This window comes from Rhinolophus ferrumequinum, chromosome 21, assembly GCF_004115265.2.
Source record: "Rhinolophus ferrumequinum isolate MPI-CBG mRhiFer1 chromosome 21, mRhiFer1_v1.p, whole genome shotgun sequence".
Lineage (NCBI taxonomy): Eukaryota > Metazoa > Chordata > Mammalia > Chiroptera > Rhinolophidae > Rhinolophus > Rhinolophus ferrumequinum.
In genome coordinates, this window is record NC_046304.1 from 39,633,388 (window position 1) to 39,655,766 (window position 22,379).

At 48.4% G+C, this 22,379-nt stretch overlaps 1 protein-coding gene across 2 annotated transcripts; it reads left to right on the forward strand.

The window, feature by feature from the left end:
• Nucleotides 1-371: 371 nt before the first annotated feature.
• Nucleotides 372-21,569, forward strand: DBF4B (DBF4 zinc finger B). Of its 2 annotated transcripts, none has more exons than XM_033089051.1 (13): nucleotides 372-551; nucleotides 1,007-1,069; nucleotides 3,897-4,054; nucleotides 7,461-7,646; nucleotides 8,074-8,124; nucleotides 8,644-8,731; nucleotides 9,874-9,947; nucleotides 11,585-11,618; nucleotides 13,105-13,150; nucleotides 15,455-15,571; nucleotides 18,211-18,319; nucleotides 18,467-18,591; nucleotides 19,479-21,569. In XM_033089051.1, exons 2-13 carry the CDS (start codon nucleotides 1,036-1,038, stop codon nucleotides 20,422-20,424), a joined length of 1,968 nt encoding a protein of 655 aa, XP_032944942.1. In that variant the 5' UTR covers nucleotides 372-551; nucleotides 1,007-1,035; the 3' UTR covers nucleotides 20,425-21,569. The 2 variants fall into 2 exon arrangements, with proteins under 2 accessions (XP_032944942.1, XP_032944943.1); XM_033089052.1 differs by lacking the exon at nucleotides 372-551 and adding an exon at nucleotides 614-650.
• Nucleotides 21,570-22,379: the final 810 nt, after the last annotated feature.

A 22,379-nucleotide genomic window follows, 5' to 3' on the forward strand; every position in this document is an offset into this window, starting at 1 on the left:
TCGGTCCATAGCCCTATTTGATGTGGGCATGACTGCCAAGAATCCAGGATCATTCCAGACCCTCTTGGACACTGGCCACCACAATGTGGGTACATGTATTCTTAAATTTATATTTATACAAATATATGGTGATGGAAGGAGAACTGACTCTGAGTGGTGAACACACTGTAATATATAGATGATGTATTACAGAATTGCGCGCTTAAACCTATGTAACTTTACTAACAACTGCCACCCCAATAAACTTAAAAAAAAAATCACTAAAACTAATCCCAAACTTGCGGAAGGATTCGCTGAATTAATATTGTCCTTCTAGGGCTCCCGTAGGGCAGTCCTGCAGCTATTATATTGTTTTAGGGGCGGAGCCCACGGGAAATTTAAACCGTAGCCGCGACCGAGGGCGCCTAGAGAATGATGTTATAGTTGCAGAGCAACAGCCAGAGCTCCGGAGTCTGAAAATGCTCTTGGAGTCCGCGAATGTAATACGGCGGCCTTGAAAAACGAGTACGGAGGCCGAGAAAGAGCCGAGAATTTGGGGGAGCCGGGAAAGGGTACGGATGCCGGGAAGGGGAACAAGGAGTGAGAAGGAAAGCGGAAAAGGGTCAGAAGGATAACGGGGTCGGAAAGTAGGCACAGGAGTTGGAGAGTGGGTAGGTGCAGAAGGTGGGGAGGCTAGAGGGGCCAGGAAGGGTCACAGTTGAGATCTAAGGGTGCAGAGGGACTGAGGGGACAGGAGCCTGGAGGGAGGCACGGGCTTTGAAATGTACAAGGGGTGGCCAAGAGGCCCCGGGAGTTGAGGAAGGAGTCTGAAAGGAGGAGGAGGGACTGAGGGACAATTGCCTGGAAGGTAGCGCGGGAGTTGAGATGGGTTGTGCGTAGGGATGTACTTAAGTCTTGCTGTTGCTGGTAGCCGCGTTGGGGACTGTGTGGGATTTGGGGGGCGAGGGAATGGTGGACGGTCGAAGGCTAGTGAAGGTGGTTCAGCTGCTGTTTTGTCCATTTTCAGGCGACGATTGCCTTGAGCTGGAGAATTCAATGGCTGAGAGTAGGCTCCGGGCTCCGGACCTAGGTAGGTAACAGATCAAAACTAGTGATGCGAGGTCAAAGTTGTTTCTCCTGCCCCGGAGCCTCTTGGGAGGAAAAGGCCGAGAAATGTTAGCCTTGTTGGGGTGTTCTAAGTATTAGTGGTTTTGTGTGTGTTGTTATGTTGATGGATGTCATTGATCATTTAGGAATTCACGGTAAAGGTCAAACAAGAGCTTTCTGTCTGATATTACGACAAGATTAGCAGACAGATGGGCAGTCAGTGTAGACCTTATTAAAGCCCTATTCATGGTTATTTTTACCGTAAAATTCTTTATCAATAAACTTAAACACCCCTACCCAATTATGTAAGTGTTTTAGCACATAGTCACTTCCCTGGATACTTCCCTCCACCCCTCCTGGTATCATCTAGCTTTAGTTCTGGATTATTACAGATACACCATTTGGTTGTTGCCTTTTAAACAGTAATACCCTTTACTAAGTTACTTACTCTTCCTTCCCATGTCTTGTTGCTTTCTTCTGGATCTATCTCTCTTTTTGCTGGAGAACTTTCTCCAAGAGTGTTTTCAAAAGGGGGCTTTCGGAGGCTTGTATGCCTGAGGATATCTTTATTTCACCTTGTATTTAAATTCTTGGGTCAAAGTGTTTTTCCTTCAACACATTAAAAAACTACAGTAATTTCTTCTTGCAAAAAGTAGATGCTGTTGAGAATTGATGTCAATCTGATTCTTGTTTCTTTGTACCTGCTTTTCACTTTAGAAAGTTTAGATTATTCTCTTTATATTTGTTCTGAAAATTCACTATGACTACATGTGGATTTTAGAGGGTTTTAGTAGTTTTGTGTTTACATTATTATGATTGTGTAAAGGTTATTCACAGCTGAGCCATATAGTAAACTATGAAATATGCTCTGTTTTCTGTGTATGGAGCACTAATTCAGGTCCAAACTCTTTACTAGAAGCCTTTTTTTTTTTTTTTTTACCAGAATCTTTTCTCAATACTTTCAAGTTCATCAAAGAATCTGTCAGTTTCTTCTTTGTCTGGGAGACATACCTTCTGAGACCATTTGTCTTAGTACTCAGGTCTCCTCCAGCTGTGCACTAGACCTGTCCCACCGATTTCATCCTAGGATCTCCCTTCATCATTCTATGGAATTCCCTTTGCTTCTTTTCTACGTAGATTCTCTATATGCTAAATTCCATACTTTCTTCTCTTTACTTCCTGTTTTGGATGGAGTGCATCTTCCGGTATAATTTCCTGAGGAAGGGTACATTTCAAGGACATTTTTTGAGATCGTGCAAATCTGACAGTTCTATGCTACTTACATTCAAATAATAATTCACCTAGGTGAAGAGTTCTAGGTGGGAAATAGTTTTCCCTCAGAGTTTTGAAGACACATTCCATCTTCTCTTAGCTTCCATTGTGCCATAGTAAAGTCTGATAGTGTAAATATTTTCTAGCCTCCTGAATACTCCAAGGACCTAGACTTGCCCTATTTCTGACCCACCCCTCCCCTCATCTAGCATTATTGATCTCTGGCAACAATCTTATTATTATTGACTATCTTTCTAACTTCCAAATTACTCATCGTTATTATTGGTTTATATGGTCAGTGGTTGTTTAGATTTATACATATTTTTATCAGTTTTTTTGGCATTTCACTCCTTCCTTCTAGGTTCTGTTTCCTTCTTTCCAAAGTACACCTTTTGAAGTCTTTTAGTAATAATTGGTTGGTGATAAACTGTCTGGAGTTTTGTTTATTTGAAAAATGTATTTTATCCTCATTCTTGAATAGTTGCTTAGTCGGATATAAAATTCTAAGTTGACATTTATTTTCTCACAGCATTTTAAATACTTATTTTAATAAAATTATTTACCAATTTAAATACTTTATAATCTATAACTGATCATTCTATTTGGAGCTCTCAGGAATCTAATCTGGCTGTCTCTTATCTCTGGTGATTCGTATCCATGGAGGTTTGTTTCCTTCGTTTATTTTATAGTGTTGAAGAGTGAGCTAATGTTTGATGATGCTTTTGTCTGAGGAAATTCTGGGAACTCTGACGGAGCTGTCCACCCCTAGAGTTGTTTTGCTTTGGATTCTTAAAAGTATGCCCAAAGTGTTATTAGCTGGGATTACTTTTTACATTAATTTCTGTTTGGTGGTGGTGGTCGTAGGTTCTTAGACCAACCACATAAGTGGTATGAATTTGAATTCCAAACTCTTGGGAGGCCTGTGGTTTTGAGCTCTCAGGGAGACTTTCCTTTCATGCAGAGCCCACGCTAAAATAGATAATATTCCTTTTTGTCTCTTCTGGTAGATGGATTATTTTCTGTTTTACCTTTTCTCCTAAATTCATGCAAGAGTTCTCAATACTTTTCTTTACCTGCTATTCCTGTTTTTATGATTCTAGTATCCTCCCTTGCTTTTTTTGAGGATATTTATCATCCTTTAAAATTCTTTTTCTGTCTGGTCCATTACTTACAACAGATAGATAACCTATACCAGGGAAAGCATCTTTCATAGTACTTGCTTTCTTTGGTTGCCTCATATTTTCTTAAAAGCTAATGTTCGTTCACTTGAGACTGTTAGCTACACTGATTGGTAATGTGCTCCTGGAAGGAAGATGCAAAGGCTTAGACCCAGTTTTACGCCCCTCCAGTGAGTTTAGGGGGTTGAATAGAGGAGGAAAACCAGCCCACTGCAGGAACACTAACCTCACATTCGTCTTTGTATGCTCAGAGCCTAGCCAGGTGCACACCACACACAGGCTGTTGGTGAGGGTTGCTTGACTTGTAGGACTCCGTCTTACCTTAAGTTTCTCACTTTGTTCCTCTTTGTTGTTTTCTAGGGGCTCAGCTAAGAGTTTCCAGGTGTCTGGGAAAATGCCAGAAAAGCTCACCAGATGCTGGGAGGCGGCAACCCTTTTCTGGAAAGTCCTTTTACTTGGATATGCCTGCTGGCAAGAATCTCCAGTTTTTGACGGGGGCCATCCAGCAGCTGGGTGGGGTAAGTAACCTGCTTCTCTCCTATGGCACCACGTGCCTTGACAGGTTGTAGGGCAGGAGCTGGAGAAGGATTATATCTGTGTCTTCCAGATATTTTCAGTGGTATCACTACATTTTCCAAAGCAATTTTAAGTATAAACCATTTTTTAAAAATAAAGTTAATTTGTTTGCTAATGAAAAAAATATATAATATCTATTCATTCTTGAAATGTTGGAAAATATGGATCTGCTCCAAGTGCCAACCATTATTTTGATGTATTTATTTTCTTCTGGACTCTCTTCTCTTCTCCCTTTTCTTTCTCCTTTCTTTCTTTCTTCCTTTCTTCCTTCCTTTCTTTCTTTCTTTCTTTTTCTCTCTCTTTTTTTCTTTCACGGCTTTACTGAGATAAAATTCACATACCATACAATTCACACATTTAAACTATATAATTCACTGGTTTTTAGTATATTCACAGAGATGTGCAAGTGCAATTACACAGGCAATTTTAGAACATTTTTATCACCCCAAAAAGATACCCATACCCATTGTCAGGTACTCCTCATTTCCTCTCAACATCCCAACCCTGCGTAACCACTCACCTACTGCAGTCTTTTTGTCCTTTTTTTTTTTAATGCTTATTTTCTATGTAGCTATGATCATGAATACATTTTTTTTTAATTATTTTTTTAATTTATTGGGGTGACAATTGTTAGTAAAATTACATAGATTTCAGGTGTACAATTCTGTATCACATCATCTATAAATTACATTATGTGTTCATCACCCAGAGTCAGTTCTCCTTCCATCACCATATATTTGATCCCCCTTACCCTCATCTCCCACCCCCCAACCCCCTTACCCTCTGGTAACCACTAAATTACGTTCCCCAGATTAATTTTCAAAACCCCGTGGCCATCTTGTGGTTACTGATTGTTTTCTAATCCCCTCACCTTCCCTCTTACCCCCACCCCCCCCGCCCATCTAGCAACCCTCAGTTTTTCCTCTTTGTCTCCAAAACTGTTTCTGATTAGTTCATTCACTTATTCTTTTCTTTAGATTCCGCATATAAGTGAGATCATATGGTACTTATCTTTCTCTGACTTATTTAACTTAACATAATGTTCTCTAGGTCCATCCATGTTGTTGCAAATGGTAAGATTTCTTTCTTCTTTATGGCTGCGTAATACTCCATTGTACAAATGTACCACAGTTTCTTAATCCAGTCATCTACCGATGGGCATTTCGGTTGTTTCCATGTCTTAGCTATTGTGTATAGTGCTGCAATAAACATAGGAGTGCATAGAGATTTTTGAATTGGAGTTTTGGATTTCTCCGGATAGATACCTAGGAGGGGAATTGCTGGATCATAAGGTAGTTCCATTTTCAGATTTTTGAGATACCTCCATACTGTTTTCCATAGCGGCTGCACCAATCTGCAATCCCACCAACAGTGCACAAGCGTTCCCTTTTCTCCACATCCGCGCCAGCACTTGTTGTTTGTTGATTTATTGATGATAGCCATTTTGACTGGGGTGAGGTGGTATCTCATTGTGGTTTTTATTGGCATTTCTCTGATGGTTAGTGAGGTTGAGCATTTCTTCATATCTCTGTTTGCCATCTGATGTCCTTTTTAGAAAAATGTCTCTTCAAGTCCTCTGCCCATTTTTTAATTGGGTCGTTTGTTTTTTTGGAGTTGAGTTGAGTGAGTTTTTTATAGATTTGTGATATTAAACCCTTATCAGATATATCATTGGCAAATATCTTTTCCCATTCAGTAGGATCCCTTTTTGTTTTATTGATGGTTTCCTTTGCTGTGAAAAAACTTTTTAGTTTGATGTAATCCCACATGTTTATTTTTTCTCTTCCCTCGCGCGAGGGGATGTATCAGTAAAGATCTTACTCCGGGTCTGAGAAGCTCATATACATCTTTAATTACCGCCGTTTTGCCCATAACCTTACAACATTTGCACTTTCCTATTATTATTGCCCCTCATATGCATGATTTGTATTGAGAATATAATATTCTTTTGAGTGGATTATTAATTTGCTTACCTTACCCTATGGACATTTAGATTATTTCTAAATTCTAGCTCTTATAAATAACACCGGTGACCAACTTTGGGTAAAAAGCATTTGCTGTATTTGAGTCCTTTCAAATATTTTTAAAGCAGAGGTATGTCATGTGATACTTTTAGTAAGGGGTTGACAGGGATGTCCCTTGTGTGTAGGAAATAGGATGACAGTGCTTGGTCCAAAGCTGGCAGGTAACTGGGGAAACTGCTCGAATAGGCTTGGGATGCAGAGTCTCTTTGGTTGTCAAACGAACAGAAACTCAAGGATGTAGAGACTCAGCAGTGGGGATGGACTGAATGGCAATTATATACACAAACTGGCCCCAAATTACAGTTTGAACTTTTAATCCATTCTGTCATTTAGCCTTTGCTGTATATAAAAAGCCACCCTGGAACTTGGGCTTAAAACAAATGATTATTTCTTACTATTCTGTGGATTGGCTGGGTGGTTTCGCTGCTGGTTTCATCAGGGCCTCGCTCCTGCAGCTGCATTTGGCTGCAGGGTCAGCTGGGCTGGAAGGGCCTCACTCACGTATCTGGTAGTTGGTTCTGGCTGCCTCTGTGGCTTCTCATACTCATACATTGCATGAGAAGCTTCTTTTATGCACTGTATGAATTCTGCTTTTGTGTGTATACAGTAAGCGAGACCAGCCAACATACACAGTGGTCTCAGGGCAGCCTTTCCTCCAGGGAGGTGAAGGGAGAAGGTACAAGGCCTCTTGAGGCCTAGGCTTTAGAACTCACACCCATTACTTTGACCATGAACGTGAGTTAAGTATCTTCCCACAAACATGAGTTAAGTATTGTGCTTCAGGCACTGTGTTGGGCTCTTGAAATACAAAGATGAATCAGACCCCCTCAGTGCCCATGAGGGGCTTACAGGTAAGGTGAGCAATACCTATGCAGCTGAGTAGTAGCCAAACCCTTTCTGGTTTCGTATTTTAGGTTTCTTTTGGTAGTGCAGTCAAGTTTACAGGGGTGGTGTCTGGATGTCCCAGTGTATCTTCATGGAAAAACCATGGCTTACCCAGGCTACCCTTTAATCCTGTCCAGCCCCTTCAGCATGCTGTCGTTCTGTACGAACTCGAACTGGTCAAATAACTGAAAGCCTGTGGCGTGCTGCTGGGTCAGGAGCAGTAGTTCTGGAGACAAAAACCTGTATTATATTATATATAATCCCTATTATATCTCCGGATGATGTCTCCTTGGGGGCCCAATGCAGAACTGCATTTGGTCTATTTAAAGACATTGATTCTAGAACTTCTGGCAGCCAAGATTTCCTTCCCCAATCTCTCAGTGTTGATGATTCCACATCTGCCCTTTGGTTTTCAGCCACCTCTGTGATCTGGTTTCAGGTAATTGAGGGTTTTCTGAGCAAAGAAGTAAGTTACATCGTGTCTAGCCGCAGGGAGGCAAAGACAGAGAGCAGTGGAATGAGCCACAGAGGCTGCTCCGGCCCCAGCGACAGCAGAGTGGAAATATCGTCCATGACCGATCCCAAAGGCAGCCACGCCAGGCCTTCCCAGAAACCCGTAGACTCGGTAAGAACCTCATGGAGCAGGAAAGGTGTGTTCTATACACAAAGGAAGGAAGCTTCGGTGAGCCCTTTGAAACAGTCTCTGGTCTTAGTTTCATCCAGTTTAATTGAATTTCTCATTTGAATTCAGAAACTAAAAATATTTTATCACAGCTCTAGATCTAAACACTTCACAACATGCTCTCCCCATGGTATTTCTTTTATGATGTATTGTCATCCTTTATGGGACTGCAGAGTCAGAGGTTCAAAAATAACACCGTGTTTCCCCGAAAATAAGACCTAGCCGGACAATCAGCTCTAGTGCATCTTTTAGAGCAAAAATTAATATAAGACCCGTTATTACATCATATTATATCATATCATGTCATATTAATATTATATTATATTATATTATATTAAGAGCATGCTCATTGCTCTTCTCTTGCCATCAGGTGCCTATGAGCAGAGGGAAAGAGCTTCTACAGAAGGCCATCAGAAACCAGGTGAGCTGAGGGAGACAGGTGGAGGTGACTGTCTCTGACACACGGAGGGTGAAGTGGCAGGAGGAGGAGTTACGGTGATCTTGTGAGAGGAGTCATTAAAGTGACATCAAGATGGGTGCATTGGCTGTGATGAGAGAGGATGACGTCAGACGCAGGCCGCAGGGCGGGAAAGGTCTGCAGCCGGCAGAGCTCCCTGCTCCACCGTGGTGATGGGTATTTATTGCTGCGTGCTGAGAGCTTTCCTCACAGAGGACCTTCCAACAGACAGCTCTCTTCTAAGCTAGTGTTCCTTCCTAGTTACAAAGTAGCCGGAACAGAGCACGTAGGTAGAGCAGCAGTCCATCACTGCCTGACGTGGCCTGTGTGGAGGGTGGGGGTCTCCCCGGGGGTGGGGGTAGACTTCTTCCACAACCTCCCTCCATGCGGATGACCCAGAGCTCCCAGACAGGACAACCTGTCTCTGTAGTGTTCAGGTTTTGTGACGTGTCATTCTCCTGCCTGACGGCTTCGTCTTTCCAGGGAAGCAGCAGCGGAGGAGGCAGTGGGAGCAGCAGCAGCCTCCTGACCAATGCCCGCTCCTGGGGAGTGAGGATTCTGCACGTGGATGGTACCGTTTCTGCCCGGGGTTCCTGTGGAGGGGAGAGTTGGTGACTGGCGGGGAACGTCTGCTTTTAGAGGGATCCCGGTTGTGGACGCTGGCTGGAAGCTCGGTGGACTCGGTTACTGTGTCGATCCACAAGGTGGGAGGGTGTGGAGACCAGCAGTCATGACAGCAGAGTGTCAGTACTGGAAGGTGCGTTCCGTTTAACCCACTTGACAGCATTTCCGCAAGCTGCTGTCATGATCTTGTTTTACAAATAAGGAAATAATCCTAATATCCACTAATGACCACTTATCAGGTATTTACTCTGTGCTAAGAGTTACCTCATTTAATCCTCACCGCAGTCCCCTGCCTAGTATACAAAGGAGGAAATTGAGCCTCAGAGGGATTAAGTGAATTATCCACGGGCTCACCAGGAGAGAGTTTTGTGGCGCAACCTAGTTTGGCCCAACTGAAATCCACATTCTTTCTTTTCTATAGGGTTGCCTCACACTGTCACCACCTGTCTGCAGCTTGTAATAAATTTGCACTAGAATAGCTGTCCTGAATCGGCTGGCAATGACTGGCCCCCCAACTCCACTTTGAGTCTGTGGGTTTTCTCTGATCCATGAAGGGGGCTGGTCCAGATCCAGCCTGCCATCTTCCAGGGGTTAGAGAACTATGTGGGAAGGTGCAGGTCTGGGGCGTGTGGGGGTTCCATCGTCACTGGAAAACCAGCCGTGTCTGACTTGATCTAGTTTTCTGCCTTCCTGTGTGTTAGAGAAGCTCCAACATGTGTAACCCCTGTTGGGTCTTCCCTCCTAAGGATACATCTGAGTAACTCAGATGACTGGGCCTTCCCCACAGAAACAGCGCTTTAGTGGTACCTTAAAGCCCTTTGTGAGCCATAAGGCACCTCGAGTTGTATTCAGTGCTACAAGAGAGTGTGAAGCCTGTTTACGTCCCTTTCCAGAGATGGAGGACCCAGCCCTTTCTTTTATTATGAGCAGGTGCAGAAGTGACACATAGCCAGAAGGTGGCAGGCCAGGCTGGTGTGATCCACTGTGGCAGGCCGGGTGAGACTTTTGAGTCCCCCAGCCCCAGGAAGGGCTTTTGCTGGGGAATGAGGAGCAGGAGCCTTTAGCCACCGCCCTCTGTTTTCTCCACAGAAATGATGATGCACGTGCAGCAACTCTCTCTAGATGCTTTATGTGTGAAGAAACAAGGGCCAAAGAAGCCAGAGGTAGGTCATCCTGCCGAACTGAAGGGAAATAAATGGATGGTTTGCAAACTGTGAAGTCTGTTACTACTTTACTAAATCTATGACTTCCCCCCCGCCTGCCCCCCCACCCCATGGCCATCCTGGAAAGAGAAAGAGGAGTGTAGCCTCTTAGTTAGCTCACCCCTGGTGTCCACAACCTGGCCTCTCCTCCCCCCCGCCCCACCCACCCCCGTGTTACCTGCAATCCTCCCATGATGCACTGAGGCATTCACTGCAGCCAGGGTCATGGACTGCCTGTGGGTAGTCCTGGCCTAGATAAGACATAAATGCGCATGGCCTGCTGGCCAGGCTGCCTTTCTGGGGACAACTCTTGGCCTGGGAATGAGCCTGCAGATAGCATGGGTGGGGGCAGGGGTGTGCAGTCTGAAATAGCTGCCATATTCCAAATTCTGGTTTGGCTTTTCCTTCCTTTGCTGGAGTCAGAACTGTGTGTACCACATCAAGAGAGCCCGGGCTAATTTAAAGCCACTGTGCTTTCACCCAGCCTGACTCTGAGGAAGGACTAAGCCCTGCCGGTTCACCCAGGGCCTGGCACCCAGGAGCAGGACTAACAGCAGTAGCAGAGCACACCCATACCTGATGAAGCACTCGGCCTCGGTGCCCCTCGCTTCACACCTTGTGGTATGAGGGTCTTCTGCTGCTGCTAAATAGATTTGGATGGTCACAGTTGGACAAAGGTATACAGTGAAAGTTTCTCCCCTCTACCTTCTGTTCCGCAGCCACCACGCTCCCTCCCTGAGATAATAGTGCGAGTAGTTCCTCAGGTATCCTTCCAGGACTTCGTGCATTTACAAGAAGATGTGTCAAAAATTCCCCCTTTTATGCAAATACACTTTTCACTTTGCATTGTTTACTTAATCTATTTTGTAGATAATTGGGAGTCTTTTGGAATGAGTTCTGGGTGCAGTTTGCTCATTGGAGAGGGGATGTGGAAGGCTTCTTTGGGTTGTCTTGCCCTGGAGGTGTGGACTGGAGGAGGACTAGCAGTCCCATGGAGTCACTGGATCACTCATCCCGCCCCCAGCCCCCAACTCTGATTTCTTCATTTTCTACCATTTAGTTTTTAGTATTAGTTTTGTTTGACCTTGGCCTGAATGTTGGTTTTGACCAACAGTCAGGTTACACAAGATAGGGCACAGGAAAGCAAAAGGCATTGTCTTCATGCTTGTCCTGTAAGCTGACCTGGAATGGCCTTGTATTTACAAGCTACCATTGAGTGAGCGCCTGCTCCGCGTTAGGTCCGTTAGCTGCTTTTAATTTCATTTGCACCACATCCGATGAGGTGGTGAGTGCTCCTCACATCACAGGCCGTGCAGCTCCAGTTCCCACCCAGGCCTGTGGGGCACCACAGTTCTTGCTGTTGCTCCGCCCTGCATTCCCTCCACAAAGTCAGCTTGAGATTCACACGCAACGCTCACCCCTCATCATGTCCCTGGAGAAGCGGAGGGAGCCGTTGTGCTCAGGTCTGCTCTAGCTCAGGGCCCAGCCGACAGCAGGAAGCCAAGTGGGGCAGACTCACAGCCGCTCAGCTCACCAGCCCGGTTCCTCGACCCCCCGGGCTCCCTCACGTCCCTAACCTATTTTCCCTTTCCATTTAGGGAACATGTCCAGCAGAGTCAAGAACGCGGAAAGGTCAGTGTAGTAGCTGTTCCTCATCTAATTGCAATCCCTCCCTCCCTAAATGCTTCCCTGTGACTCCTTCTGTGGCAGCATCTGCTCACTTTTCTGCGGCAGGAAGTGAGTCCAGGTTGTGTTGCCCTGTTGTGTTCCGAGGGTTTGGGCTTTGGAGAGGAGAGCAGTGGGGGAGGGGCATCCATGAGCCAGTCTAGAGCTGCTGGGCTGGGGTTCTCCTTAGATCCAAGACCCCATGCGGTCACTCTGGCTCCTGTGTCCTCTGGCTATTTCTGGCCATCGATTGAAGTTCCGAATCCTTTTCCCTCTGATTCAGGAGCAGTTTGGGGTGGGCAGTTTGACAGCTGCCTACCACTTTCAGAAATGCCAAACTCCCTGAAATTGACAAACAGGCAGATTGATGGGCCCAGCTCCCGGCTTTTCTTGGACAGCAGGAGAGTTTCTCCCCCTGGATGTTTCTCCCAAAGATGCTCTTTAAGTAGCATTTATTCGTGCACAAACAGGAGCTAAGAAAAGTCACTTGGCACCTCTTGTGTTTGAAATCTGTGGGGAAATTGATTTTAATAACTGTCTCTGTTAATTAGAGAAGGAATTGCCCCCAAAAAAGTAATTAAAGGGAGCTGCTGCCGTGCAAGAAGAAAGGCTGCTATTTTTTGTTTGGGCATTGGTGGCCACCTCGAGTGGTCTGGAAGCTGTGAGGTGCCAGCCTCTATGGAGATTTGGTGGCTGTTTGTTCTGCCCAGGCTTCCAGCCCCTTTGACAGGACTTCTGGTCACCATGGGAAAATAGAAGTGGTTCTCAATACTTAAGAGATTTTGTACATTGTGCAAATAACTAGCTAGTAGTAGAGGATGAATCTCTTGATTAATTGACTCCAAGTATGTCCTCCCAGAACCCCTTTGCCCTTTTTTTTTCCAGAATCAGATTTTGATATTTTGTTTGTTTTTTTTTGCTATCCTTCTGCTAAGATCTCTAAACACTCTTCAGCTCTCTTTCTCTCTTCTCCTCCCTCCAAAAAAACCCCAGGGTCCTCAAGGAGAATTCTGCCTGGGAGTGTTTGCAGGCCCCTCAGGATTCTGAGACACCAGGAGTAAAGGTCTGGGAAGGAGCTGAGGCTTTTAGCAGAAATGGGCAGGGGCTGGGTTTTCCCCCCAGCTAGGTTCCTAATGGTTGATTGACAGCCTACAGAATCCACACGTAGAAGGGTCCTCCGTCCTGCTGAGGGATGGCACGCCTCGGAGTCCGGGCACCCTGCAATCTCTCCCCACAAAGTGGAACTCTTTCTCCCAGGGTAGAAGCTAGATGAGATGGGAATAGGTGCCTCCCCTCTGCCAAATGGAAAGGCACACCTTGGGGCAGCGTGTGTTCCAGCTCTAAGGCTCTTAGGCTTTGGCAGGGCCTCGCCTCTCCGAGCATTTCCTGTGTGTGCAGTGCGGGCTCTGTGCTGGAGCAGACAGATGCTAATGTGTGCACTCTGCCTTTCCAGTGGCCAGACTGAAAGCACCGTTCCTCAAAATCGAAGATGAGAGCAGGTGAGTGGGGCCTCCTCCTTCTCCCGTCACCCAGACCGGGCCCACGTGGAAGAGAGGTCCCAAGCTGAGATGCCGTCAGCCCTGCATCTTTGTCTTCCCAGAAGCTGGTTTCTCCCCATGTCATAGAGAAGTCTCACACAGACCAGGAGGAGCCTCTGAAGCGTGCGCAGCCGGCACTCCTCTTGGTCATGAGTCAGAGGTTAATGACCCTCTGTGTGAATGACCTCCTCCTAATGCTCGGCTTTTACGAGCTCATCATGTCCCATCCAAGCTCATTATTTCATTGCATTTTCTGCTAGGTGAACGCTGACACTTACTCTCGAATCATGGCTGGGCCCAGTGCAGTCATCTTGGCTGACGTGCGGGCGCTTGGGGTGGTATTGGGATTCCCTTTACACCTGATGAAGCCTCTTGGTTTCGCTGTGCAGAACCCTCGGTATGTCACGGTATCTCGTGACAACCCTGGGTGGAAAATAGATGTGGAGAGTCCATCCTCTTTCTAGTGGGGAAACTGAGGTCAGAGAAATTAGGGACTTGCACGTTATTAATGAATCTTAGCTGAGGCTGGAATCCAGTGGCCTCAGCTAAGAGGGCAACTTGAGTGGCCCTCGCCACTCTGCCCTGTCTACCATTAGGGCCTCTTCTTATCTAGAGCGGGAGGGTCACGTTGATGATAATCTGATGAGCCGTTAGCCACCTGGGTTAGCACTGACTCTTTAATAAATACCGTGTTTCCCCGAAAATAAGACCTAGCCGGACAATCAGCTCTAATGCGTCTTTTGGAGCAAACATTAATATAAGACCTGGTCTTATTTTACTATAATATAATACAAGACCCGGTCTTATATTAATGTTTGCTCCAAAAGACGCATTAGAGCTGATTGTCCGGCTAGGTCTTATTTCCGGGGAACACGGTACTAAAGCAAAAGTCCATGTGAATCTATAATTATCTCAAAACAAAAAGTTTTTTAAAAGAGAAAAAGTCCAGGTGTGCCCAGCAGAGACTCCTGGGACCAGAGTTTTCTGGGTCCCTCAGCCATAGGCAGAACAGCTAAAGACCCAGCCCTGGGAGCCTGGCATGCCTGCCCTTCTGGCCCCTACACACAATATAGAGTTGGCTTTGGTGGCCCAAAGTGAGTGGAAAGAACACGGATGGCAAGAGGTGCTGTCCTCCCCAGTTCCAGGATGTAGTGCATGTCCGTTCACAACCACATAAATAAACAGCCCCTTCACAGCCACATAAATATAAGTAGTCACGACTCGAATGCAGTGGCTGAGAGATACCACCAATGCCTCAGCATCTCTCATTGCACATGGCAAGCACCGGTGATGTCACTGTCACTGGAGGGGGGCACACATGCTTATGTGCCCCTAGCATCATAGGCAACGGGATATCCAAGCGGAGCTGAGGTTTCTCGTGATTCTTTTTATGTGCTGTTCTGAAGCAGGTGCTCTTCAAAGTCTGATAGCCTTACTATCAACTTTCCAGCCTCCTAAGCAGAAACAAAACAACACTGAAAAGAAAGACGGCGGGTACCAGGGCTGTGCATCCCCTTCTCCTTAAGGGTCTAAGAAGCCTCATCGTTAATTCACTCCTGGGGCCACAGGGTTCTCACCACGCCACCCAGGAATGCATGGCCTGCACGCTGCCAGAAGCACAGGCCATGGTACCAAACCTGGGGTGCCCACAATTTATGAGCAGGGTTTGCTGAGTGTCCACACCACCAGATCTGGCTCCGAAAGTCTCTTGAATGTGAGCAACTTGAGTCAGACCACCAAAACTACTCAGTATGGGTCTGACTATCCAGAACCTGCACTGTGCCTCTTTACCATTCAGAACCACCCCTCAGATGGCACAGGGGAGCCAAAGTGTTGCTTTTCATGGAGCAGGAAAGTCACAGCTCTGGTGTAAACATCCTTGCCTTTAGATTCTGCTCGAGTCCTCAATAGTTGTTTAGGGTCAAGAAACAAAATGGAAAGGTGGGAAGAACTAGACGTGCCTTCCAGTGGCCACTCATTAGGCCACTTACTAGCTCTTGGGTGAGTCCCAGAACCCTTTGGGCGTCGTTTCCTCCACTTGTTGCACTCAGCTCAGGGTGGCTATAGGATTCAGCTAAGGCTTGAAAAGTCGACGTGGAGAACATAAGTATTCCTTTAAACCTAGCAAGGGTGATGTGTTTGAGATCCTAAAAGATGTGTGGGTGAGTCCACTTTATCAGGATTAGGATTCTAGGGATTGGGCTGCCCTACCCCCATCCTTTCCCTTCCCCACTGTAGTCAAAGTGGAAGTTTTCTGTGTTTCAGGAAATTTCGTCCTTTCCACCATCAGTTTAAATCCTTTCCTGAAATTTCTTTTCTGGGACCCAAAGCTGCAAGTCCCTTTGAGGCTCCGACGACCACAGGCAGCTCGCACCGTACCAGGTGGGTCTTTCTGGTTCCTGAACAACAAGGGCTGGTTACAGGCCAAAGACCTTCCACTCGGGGGCCTGCTGGTCAGATTTGGGAATGGCCATGTGTTAGCTCCTTAGGCGAAGTCTATTCTGGGAACTTCGCCCAGGGAAGAGAGACATGAGGAGTGTAAGAGTGTTCATCCATCTTACTCAGTGTTCTCCATTCCTACTGAAGAATTTGACTTGTGTCCAGAGGACAATCGGCTGGTTTCTAAAACTCCGAGCTGTAACCACCTTCATCAGAATCCCCTGGGGTCTCATTAAAAATTCAGGTTCCTGGACTCCACTCCACACCTACAGAATCACAGTCTCTGGTGATGGAACCCCAAAAGCTGCGTCCTCCCAAACTCCCCGGGTGATGTGATGCATATCAAAATTTGAGGCCTTTGGCTAAGTGAGGAGTAGCTAAGGTTATTAGTTATCTGGGGCTCTCCCGCATTATGTGGCCCAAAGTGGCTTGTAGGCTTGTTGGTATTCCTGCTTGTCACAGCTGTGAGAATGTGAACTTTTACTGACCAAAGTGCAGAAGAAACACGGCTCGGATGATAACCTATGTGCCTTCTCAGACCCTCTCGAACTTCTGGGCCACAGGGTTAGTTCATAAAGCAGGAGAATAGGACAGCACAGACTCTCAGCCTGAGAGTTCCAGGGCCAAGGAGGGCCTGCGGGTTCCACCCGCAGACAGAGGTGGCGGGGTCAGGAAATAGTGCAAATGGGAGGCAAACCAGAAGGGAATGTGGCAGTTGATGGAGAGGGGAGGAAGGAGACAATGGGCAGAGGTGAAGTCCAGGTGCCCTTCTCCTTTCCCCGAAGGCACAAGGGATACCATAGAAAGCCAGCCAAGGGGCGGTGGGCTTGGGGCTAGGCCTGGGGTGGCTTCAGGATCACAGAGGAGCGAGAGGTTGTAAAGGGAAACTGAAGCAGTGAAGCTTGGTGTCTACACGTGAGGAGCATGGGGATGTGTGGGGGTGTGTGTGTGTGTGTGTGTGCGTGTAGAAAAATCTATGGGAGAAAATGTTTAATTTTTTTAAATTTTAAAATTATTATTTTGGTTCAAAATTCAAGCGTTACAAAGGGCTTGAAGTGGAAAGCCTGTATCCCCTACCCACCCTCTAATCTCCAGCTCATGGGTCTATCTCCAGAGACAGTGCACTTCTGTGCGCAGAAGTACCTCGTGTACCTTTTGTTCCTCTTCTTACATGAAGAGTAGCTTAACATGCACTGTGCTGGGTCTTGCTTTTCCCTTATTACGTCCTAGACTCATTTCCTATTAGTACCTGAAAAGCATCGTCATTCCTTTCTATGGCTGCAGGGTATTCCACTGCCTGGATTTAATTTGTTATTTAACCAGTCTCTTACTGATGGATGCTTAGATTATTTCCAGTTTTTTGCTATTATAAACAATGCTGCAATGAATAGTCACGTTCAGAGAAAATTTGATTGTTCAAGTACATTTGTGAAATAAATTCCTAAAAGTGGAAATGCTGGGTCAGAGGGCACCTGCACTTACAATTTTGATAAACGTGGCCAAACTGCTTTTCACGGAGGGGATGCTGGTGAACACTCTGACCCACCTGTGTCCCCATCCCCTTGGCTAATGCTGTCAGCTGTTAGAATTGGTGACTCCTGCCAATCTGATAGGTTACACACCGTATCTCAGTGTGATTCTAATTTTTATTCCTTATTATGAACGAGGTTAAGTATGTTTTCATATGTTTTTGGATCATATGAATCTCTTTGTGTGCACCTTCAGCATACTGTTTCCCATTCTCCTACTCGGTTATTGACTGTTTCTTAGGGATCTGTCAGGAGCCCTCCATGTAGTAGGGAAATGAGCCCTTTGCTGTGTTATTAGTTATAAATGTTACCGCCCCCACACCTAGTTTGTGGTTGGTCTTTTAACTTTGCTTATGTTTTCCGTCATGCATTTTTTTTAAATTGCATGTAGTTGAAGTTATCAGCTTTTTTGGGTTTTGTGTCATACTTAGGAAGTCCTTAAAGGGGAATGTTTTGGATTTGTTGAGTTGGTTGGGCCAGCCAAATATTGATAGCAATGCCCTATAGGCCATTAGAAGACATAGGAACTGAAAGTCAGACGAGAAGTCAGGTTTGAGAAAAAGATGTGAAAGTCTTCAGTGAACGTGGCAGCTGTGCAAGGGACAAGTAGTAAGCATAAGGGAGAAGACAGACTGAACCAAGGGAAGCGGACATCGACAGTGGAGGGGGCCAAAGGCAGGACAGTGGCCCCTGCTGTTGATGCCTTTTCCCTTTCATTTCACACGTCCAATGAATGCGGGCTTCGGTCTGAGCACAGAGCTGCACTTGTCCTTCTAAGGATTCTTGCTGCTGCCACCCCCATTCCCACCTGTGGTTTGAGATGTGTGGGTAGGGAAAGGACAGAGCTAGGACAGGGTGCCCACGGGGAGGTCTCATCTTCCTTCTTGCCTCTCCTGCCACCTTTGGACGAGTGGTGCTGAGTGGAGCAGGCCTGCCTGTGCCTGCCCAGCTCTGTCCATCGCCCCCTGGCCTGGGCCGCAGGCCCTGAAGCAGCAGTTCCTGCTCTGAGAGCCCCAGCAGTGACCACTTTGTCCCACCTTGTGCCCTCCCCAGAGAACCCAAGGACCGAGAGCCAAGCCCGCAGTCAGCGGCTCGCACCATGCCCAGGAGGAAGAAAGGGTACTGCGAGTGCTGCCAGGAGGCCTTCGAGGAGCTCCATGGGGTGAGCCCCTTCCCCGCTAAGCAGCTGCTCCCCGGGCTGTTCTGAGAGCCTTTCCCGCCTAGTCTCTCCACCCTGGTGTGGCTGGGAGGTCTGCGGGCACCCTGCCCTGGCCGTCTAAGCCCTGTGCCTCCTCTCACCCCCGAACAGCATCTCCAGAGTGCCCAGCACCAGGGCTTTGCCCTAGAAGCCCAGCCGTATGCAGAAGTCGATCGGATCATTGCCCGGCTCAGCCACAGCTTTGCGGACATCCCTTTCCAGGCCAGCCTCCCCAGGTGAGCGCCGCGGTGCAGCCCTGCCATGGGTGACAAGCACAGCTGCAGTCACTCTTCTGTTACCACCCTCTCCAGGTGGGAAGGAACCTCAGGTTGGTGACAGCATGGACCAAGCTATGGCATTTTTCTCTTTCCTCACCTTTCTGTTATGTTTGATTTAGAGATAAGGGCAGAGGGTGGGGAGAGACCTCTGTTTGTGGCTTTAGCCGATTGGGACTGGGCCCAGACCAGAGCGTGGCTCCCTCCCTCACACATGGGCACTGCCACAGTTATGGGGGGCTGAGGGAGCAGCTCAGCATACCCCTGGTCATGTGCCTGTCTAGCCTTCCCAAGTGGGGAGAGGGGGTTCCTGTGTCCCTCCCAGGTAAGTGAAGAACAAGGTCTTTCTGCCTCTCTAGAAATTACTCCCAGAAAGGATTGCAGGGGTTTCAGTGGAATTCCAGGGCTCACTGAGCTTCCTGCTGTTGCACACCAAGGAGCTATAGCTTTACCTCTCACCCCAAGTCTGTACCTTGGGGTCACTCCCTGGGTTCAGCTTGGACAGCCAGGCTCCGTGCTATTTCCTGCGGCCGCCAAAGGGCACAGCTTCCTCTGTGAACTTACTCAATGGAACAGCCTCTAACCTGTCCCTCCGGCAAGCCCCGCCCACAGGCCGCAGAGAGGCGCAAACAGTGCTGGCCACTACTGCAGGGTCAGACCCCAAAAGCAGGCCTTTCACAGGGCCCCAGAGTGGACAGCTCTCTTCAGCAACCCAAAACCCAGAAAGGTAGCACCATGCGTGCTCCACCACCTCCCCACCTTGCCCTCAGCCTGCCAGGGAGGATCCCAGCTTGCCACCTGCTCTGGAGCTGAGCCCTGTGACACACAGTGTATTTCTGTCCTCACAGGCAGCCAGGCTCACTGGCTTCGGATCATGACCCTCTGTGTCCTGAGACTGTGCCTCACAGCCAGCCCTCCGATGCCGGGGCATCATCTTCCAGGATGAGGGAGAAAGACGACCACCAGGCCCCAGGCATCCTGAAACAGTATGGGATAGTGGGTGGCATGAAGGCACCAGCTGAACATGTGGGGGCTGGCAAGACACCTGGACCAGCAGCAAGCTGCCAAGAGCTGGGGGGGTCGGTTGGTACCACTGTGGACCCCCCAGGGACACTGGTGTCCAGTAGCCCTGCTTGCCAGTGCCTATTGACCAACTCCGGTTTTGTGGACCTCTCCTCTGACAGACACCTGGCACGTGTTGGCCACAAAAGGAAGGTTCAGTTCTCTAGTGGCAATGCCGAAAAGAGGCCAGGGGTCTCCTGGCCACAGGCCTCATTCTTTGCCCCAAGAGGCCCCCGTCCCTGTGGCACCAGGCCAACCAGTAGCAGACATCTTTCTTTTCCCCTTCCAGGCCATGAGCCCAAGCCTCTGGCCTCCCTCCTGCCTTCCTGCCACCCACAGACCAGCCTCTCCTTCTCCGACCCCTCCCCCTCGCACCCCACAGACAGGCCATCAGAGCTCTGGGCCACACAGCCCCCCTGGCCGGGAGGAGAATATTCCCCAGGACCTGAGGATTCTGAGTGTGCAGCCCCCGGCTCTGTCTCCCAGCAGGCTGACCAGCTTCCCAGCTGCCCCGCAGGTCCAGGCCAGCTGTCAGCCCACCTGCATTCAGCTGTGGGCGTGCAACCCCCAGGAAGACCTGTGGAGAGCCAGGCTACCTCTCTCCCCCACTGTCTGCCAGCCAGCAGGGGAGCCAGCTGCTCCCGATGGTTGTGGGGCCCCCAGCCTCTCCCAGTCCCTTGCCTCCCCGTCTCCCAGCCCCAGCCCAGCACCAACAGAGAACTGCTCCTGTGAGTCCCTGAGGGCACACAGCTCTTTATGGGGCCAGACAGCTCCTGACTCAAGAGCCAGGTACACAGGTAGAAGTTACGCCTCTGCTAAGTGCTGCACACCCAGCCAGGCAGACCGATACGCGGAGCGGCAGTGCCCCAGGGCCTCCCCAACGGAGCCAGGAGTCCCAGGGCCTGGCCTTTGAAGTCCAAGTGAATAGCAGTTGTCATGGCCAAGCTCTGTGGGTCGACAGAGCTAGTCCTTCCACCCACACAGTCTTCAAGTAGGATCGAGAGTCTGGGCTTGGGGGCTGCCCTCTCCTACCTCCAGCCATGTTCCTGACCCCGCCGTGATCTGTGATGGGCTTGTCCATCACTTTCCAGGAGGCAGAGGCAAGGTTGGCATAGGGAGGAGTCACAAGCTGGAGCAGCAGAAGCCCTGGCCCCGCTTCCTGTCCCTCCGTAGGCACTTGCCTCGGGTTAGTTATCTGTGTTCCCTACCACCAGCCTCCTTTCCCACAAGCATGTGGCTCTCCTGCTTTCCAAAATGCCTTGTTTGTGTCCCCTCCCCCAACCCCCACGCTGTGCACTCATCCTCAGGAACATACGAAGCAGAGGAGGGGCTCGGCTGCTGCACTTGCAGAGCTCCCCCGCTGCACTTAGTGGGGGCCCAGCACTGACCTTTCCCCTGAGCCCAGGATATGGCCAGAGCCCCCTTGGGGAACAGACCCCTGTCTGCTCTTCCCTGCCTCGGTCCGGGGTTCTGTTCCAGGGTCAGTGGCTCACGTGCCAACTTCTCCATCACTCTCTTCCCTCCCCAAGGACCTCCCCCCATTTCTTTCAGCCAAGCCATTAATCTGGAGACAGAGATAGGTTTGCTATCGATTCTTTGGCCACTTTTTTTTTATTACATTTTGTACTGTGGTTCTATTCATCCTTCTGTGCCTGTGTGTTTGTCTCTTTAAATGTTGAAGCTACCAGAAGCCTGGTGCTATTCTGTGACTCCTTTTGGAGGAAGAAAGGGGGGCCTAGCTGTGGGTGAGGACCTGAGTTGTTAGTTTGGAAATAGAGCAACTGTGTGTACAAGCCTCAGAGAGGTCATGTTTGGCCTTTTTATGCCATTCCTGTTAAACTTCACAATTAATTTGGTTTAGGAACTAAATAAAGTTGTTAATGACAAATAGCAAAGCAATGGGGCTGGAGTACAGTGTGCCAGGCCTTCATCTGCCCTCCAGTTAGTTACCCAAGCAGGGCTGAGGGCCCAGCTGACATGGACAGAATAGCAGGATTGGGCCTCCCGCAAGTGGGAGAGCATGTGAATGCCACCATCGTCCAGAGGCCTAGCCCCTGCAGGCTGAGGGCAGGTGGGGCTGCGTCTGTCCAGTTTCAGGTCACTCACTTGCTCCTACTGTCCACTGAATGGCGGCCTGCAGAAGGCATGTTCGCCCCCCACTCCCAAGAAAAGGCCTTTGCTCTAGGTCCCTAGGAAGGGCCCTCTCCCTTTCCCCGGGGCCCAGACAGTGACTTCCTTCTGTGCCCTGGTGTGACATGGGGATGCCTCGGCCCCCAGTGCCTTTCTCATAATGCTGCCTCTCTGGATGAAAAGTTCCCCTCACCCTTTTCTCTTTTCTCAGGCCTTTCCGATACCCTCACGTGCTGCTCACTCAGACTGACGCACCAGGTTCTGACACCCTCCTCGCCATCTGCCCAGCACCTCACATCCGACTGTGGGGCCCTCCCCTCCCATCTCAATGGTTGTGACCTTGGATATCACATCTCAGCTAGGTCACCACAGCCATGTCTCTGTTCCGGCCTCCAGGATATATTTATAAATTCAGACGAGGCCCAGACAGAAGGGTGCTGCTTGACATTGGGCCCCTTGGCAGAGGGAGGGATAAAACCTCCTCCCTCCCTCTGAGCAGATGACTTTAACTCAGGCTCAGCAGGCACTACCTCCTCTTGCTCTCAGTCCCCCTTCAA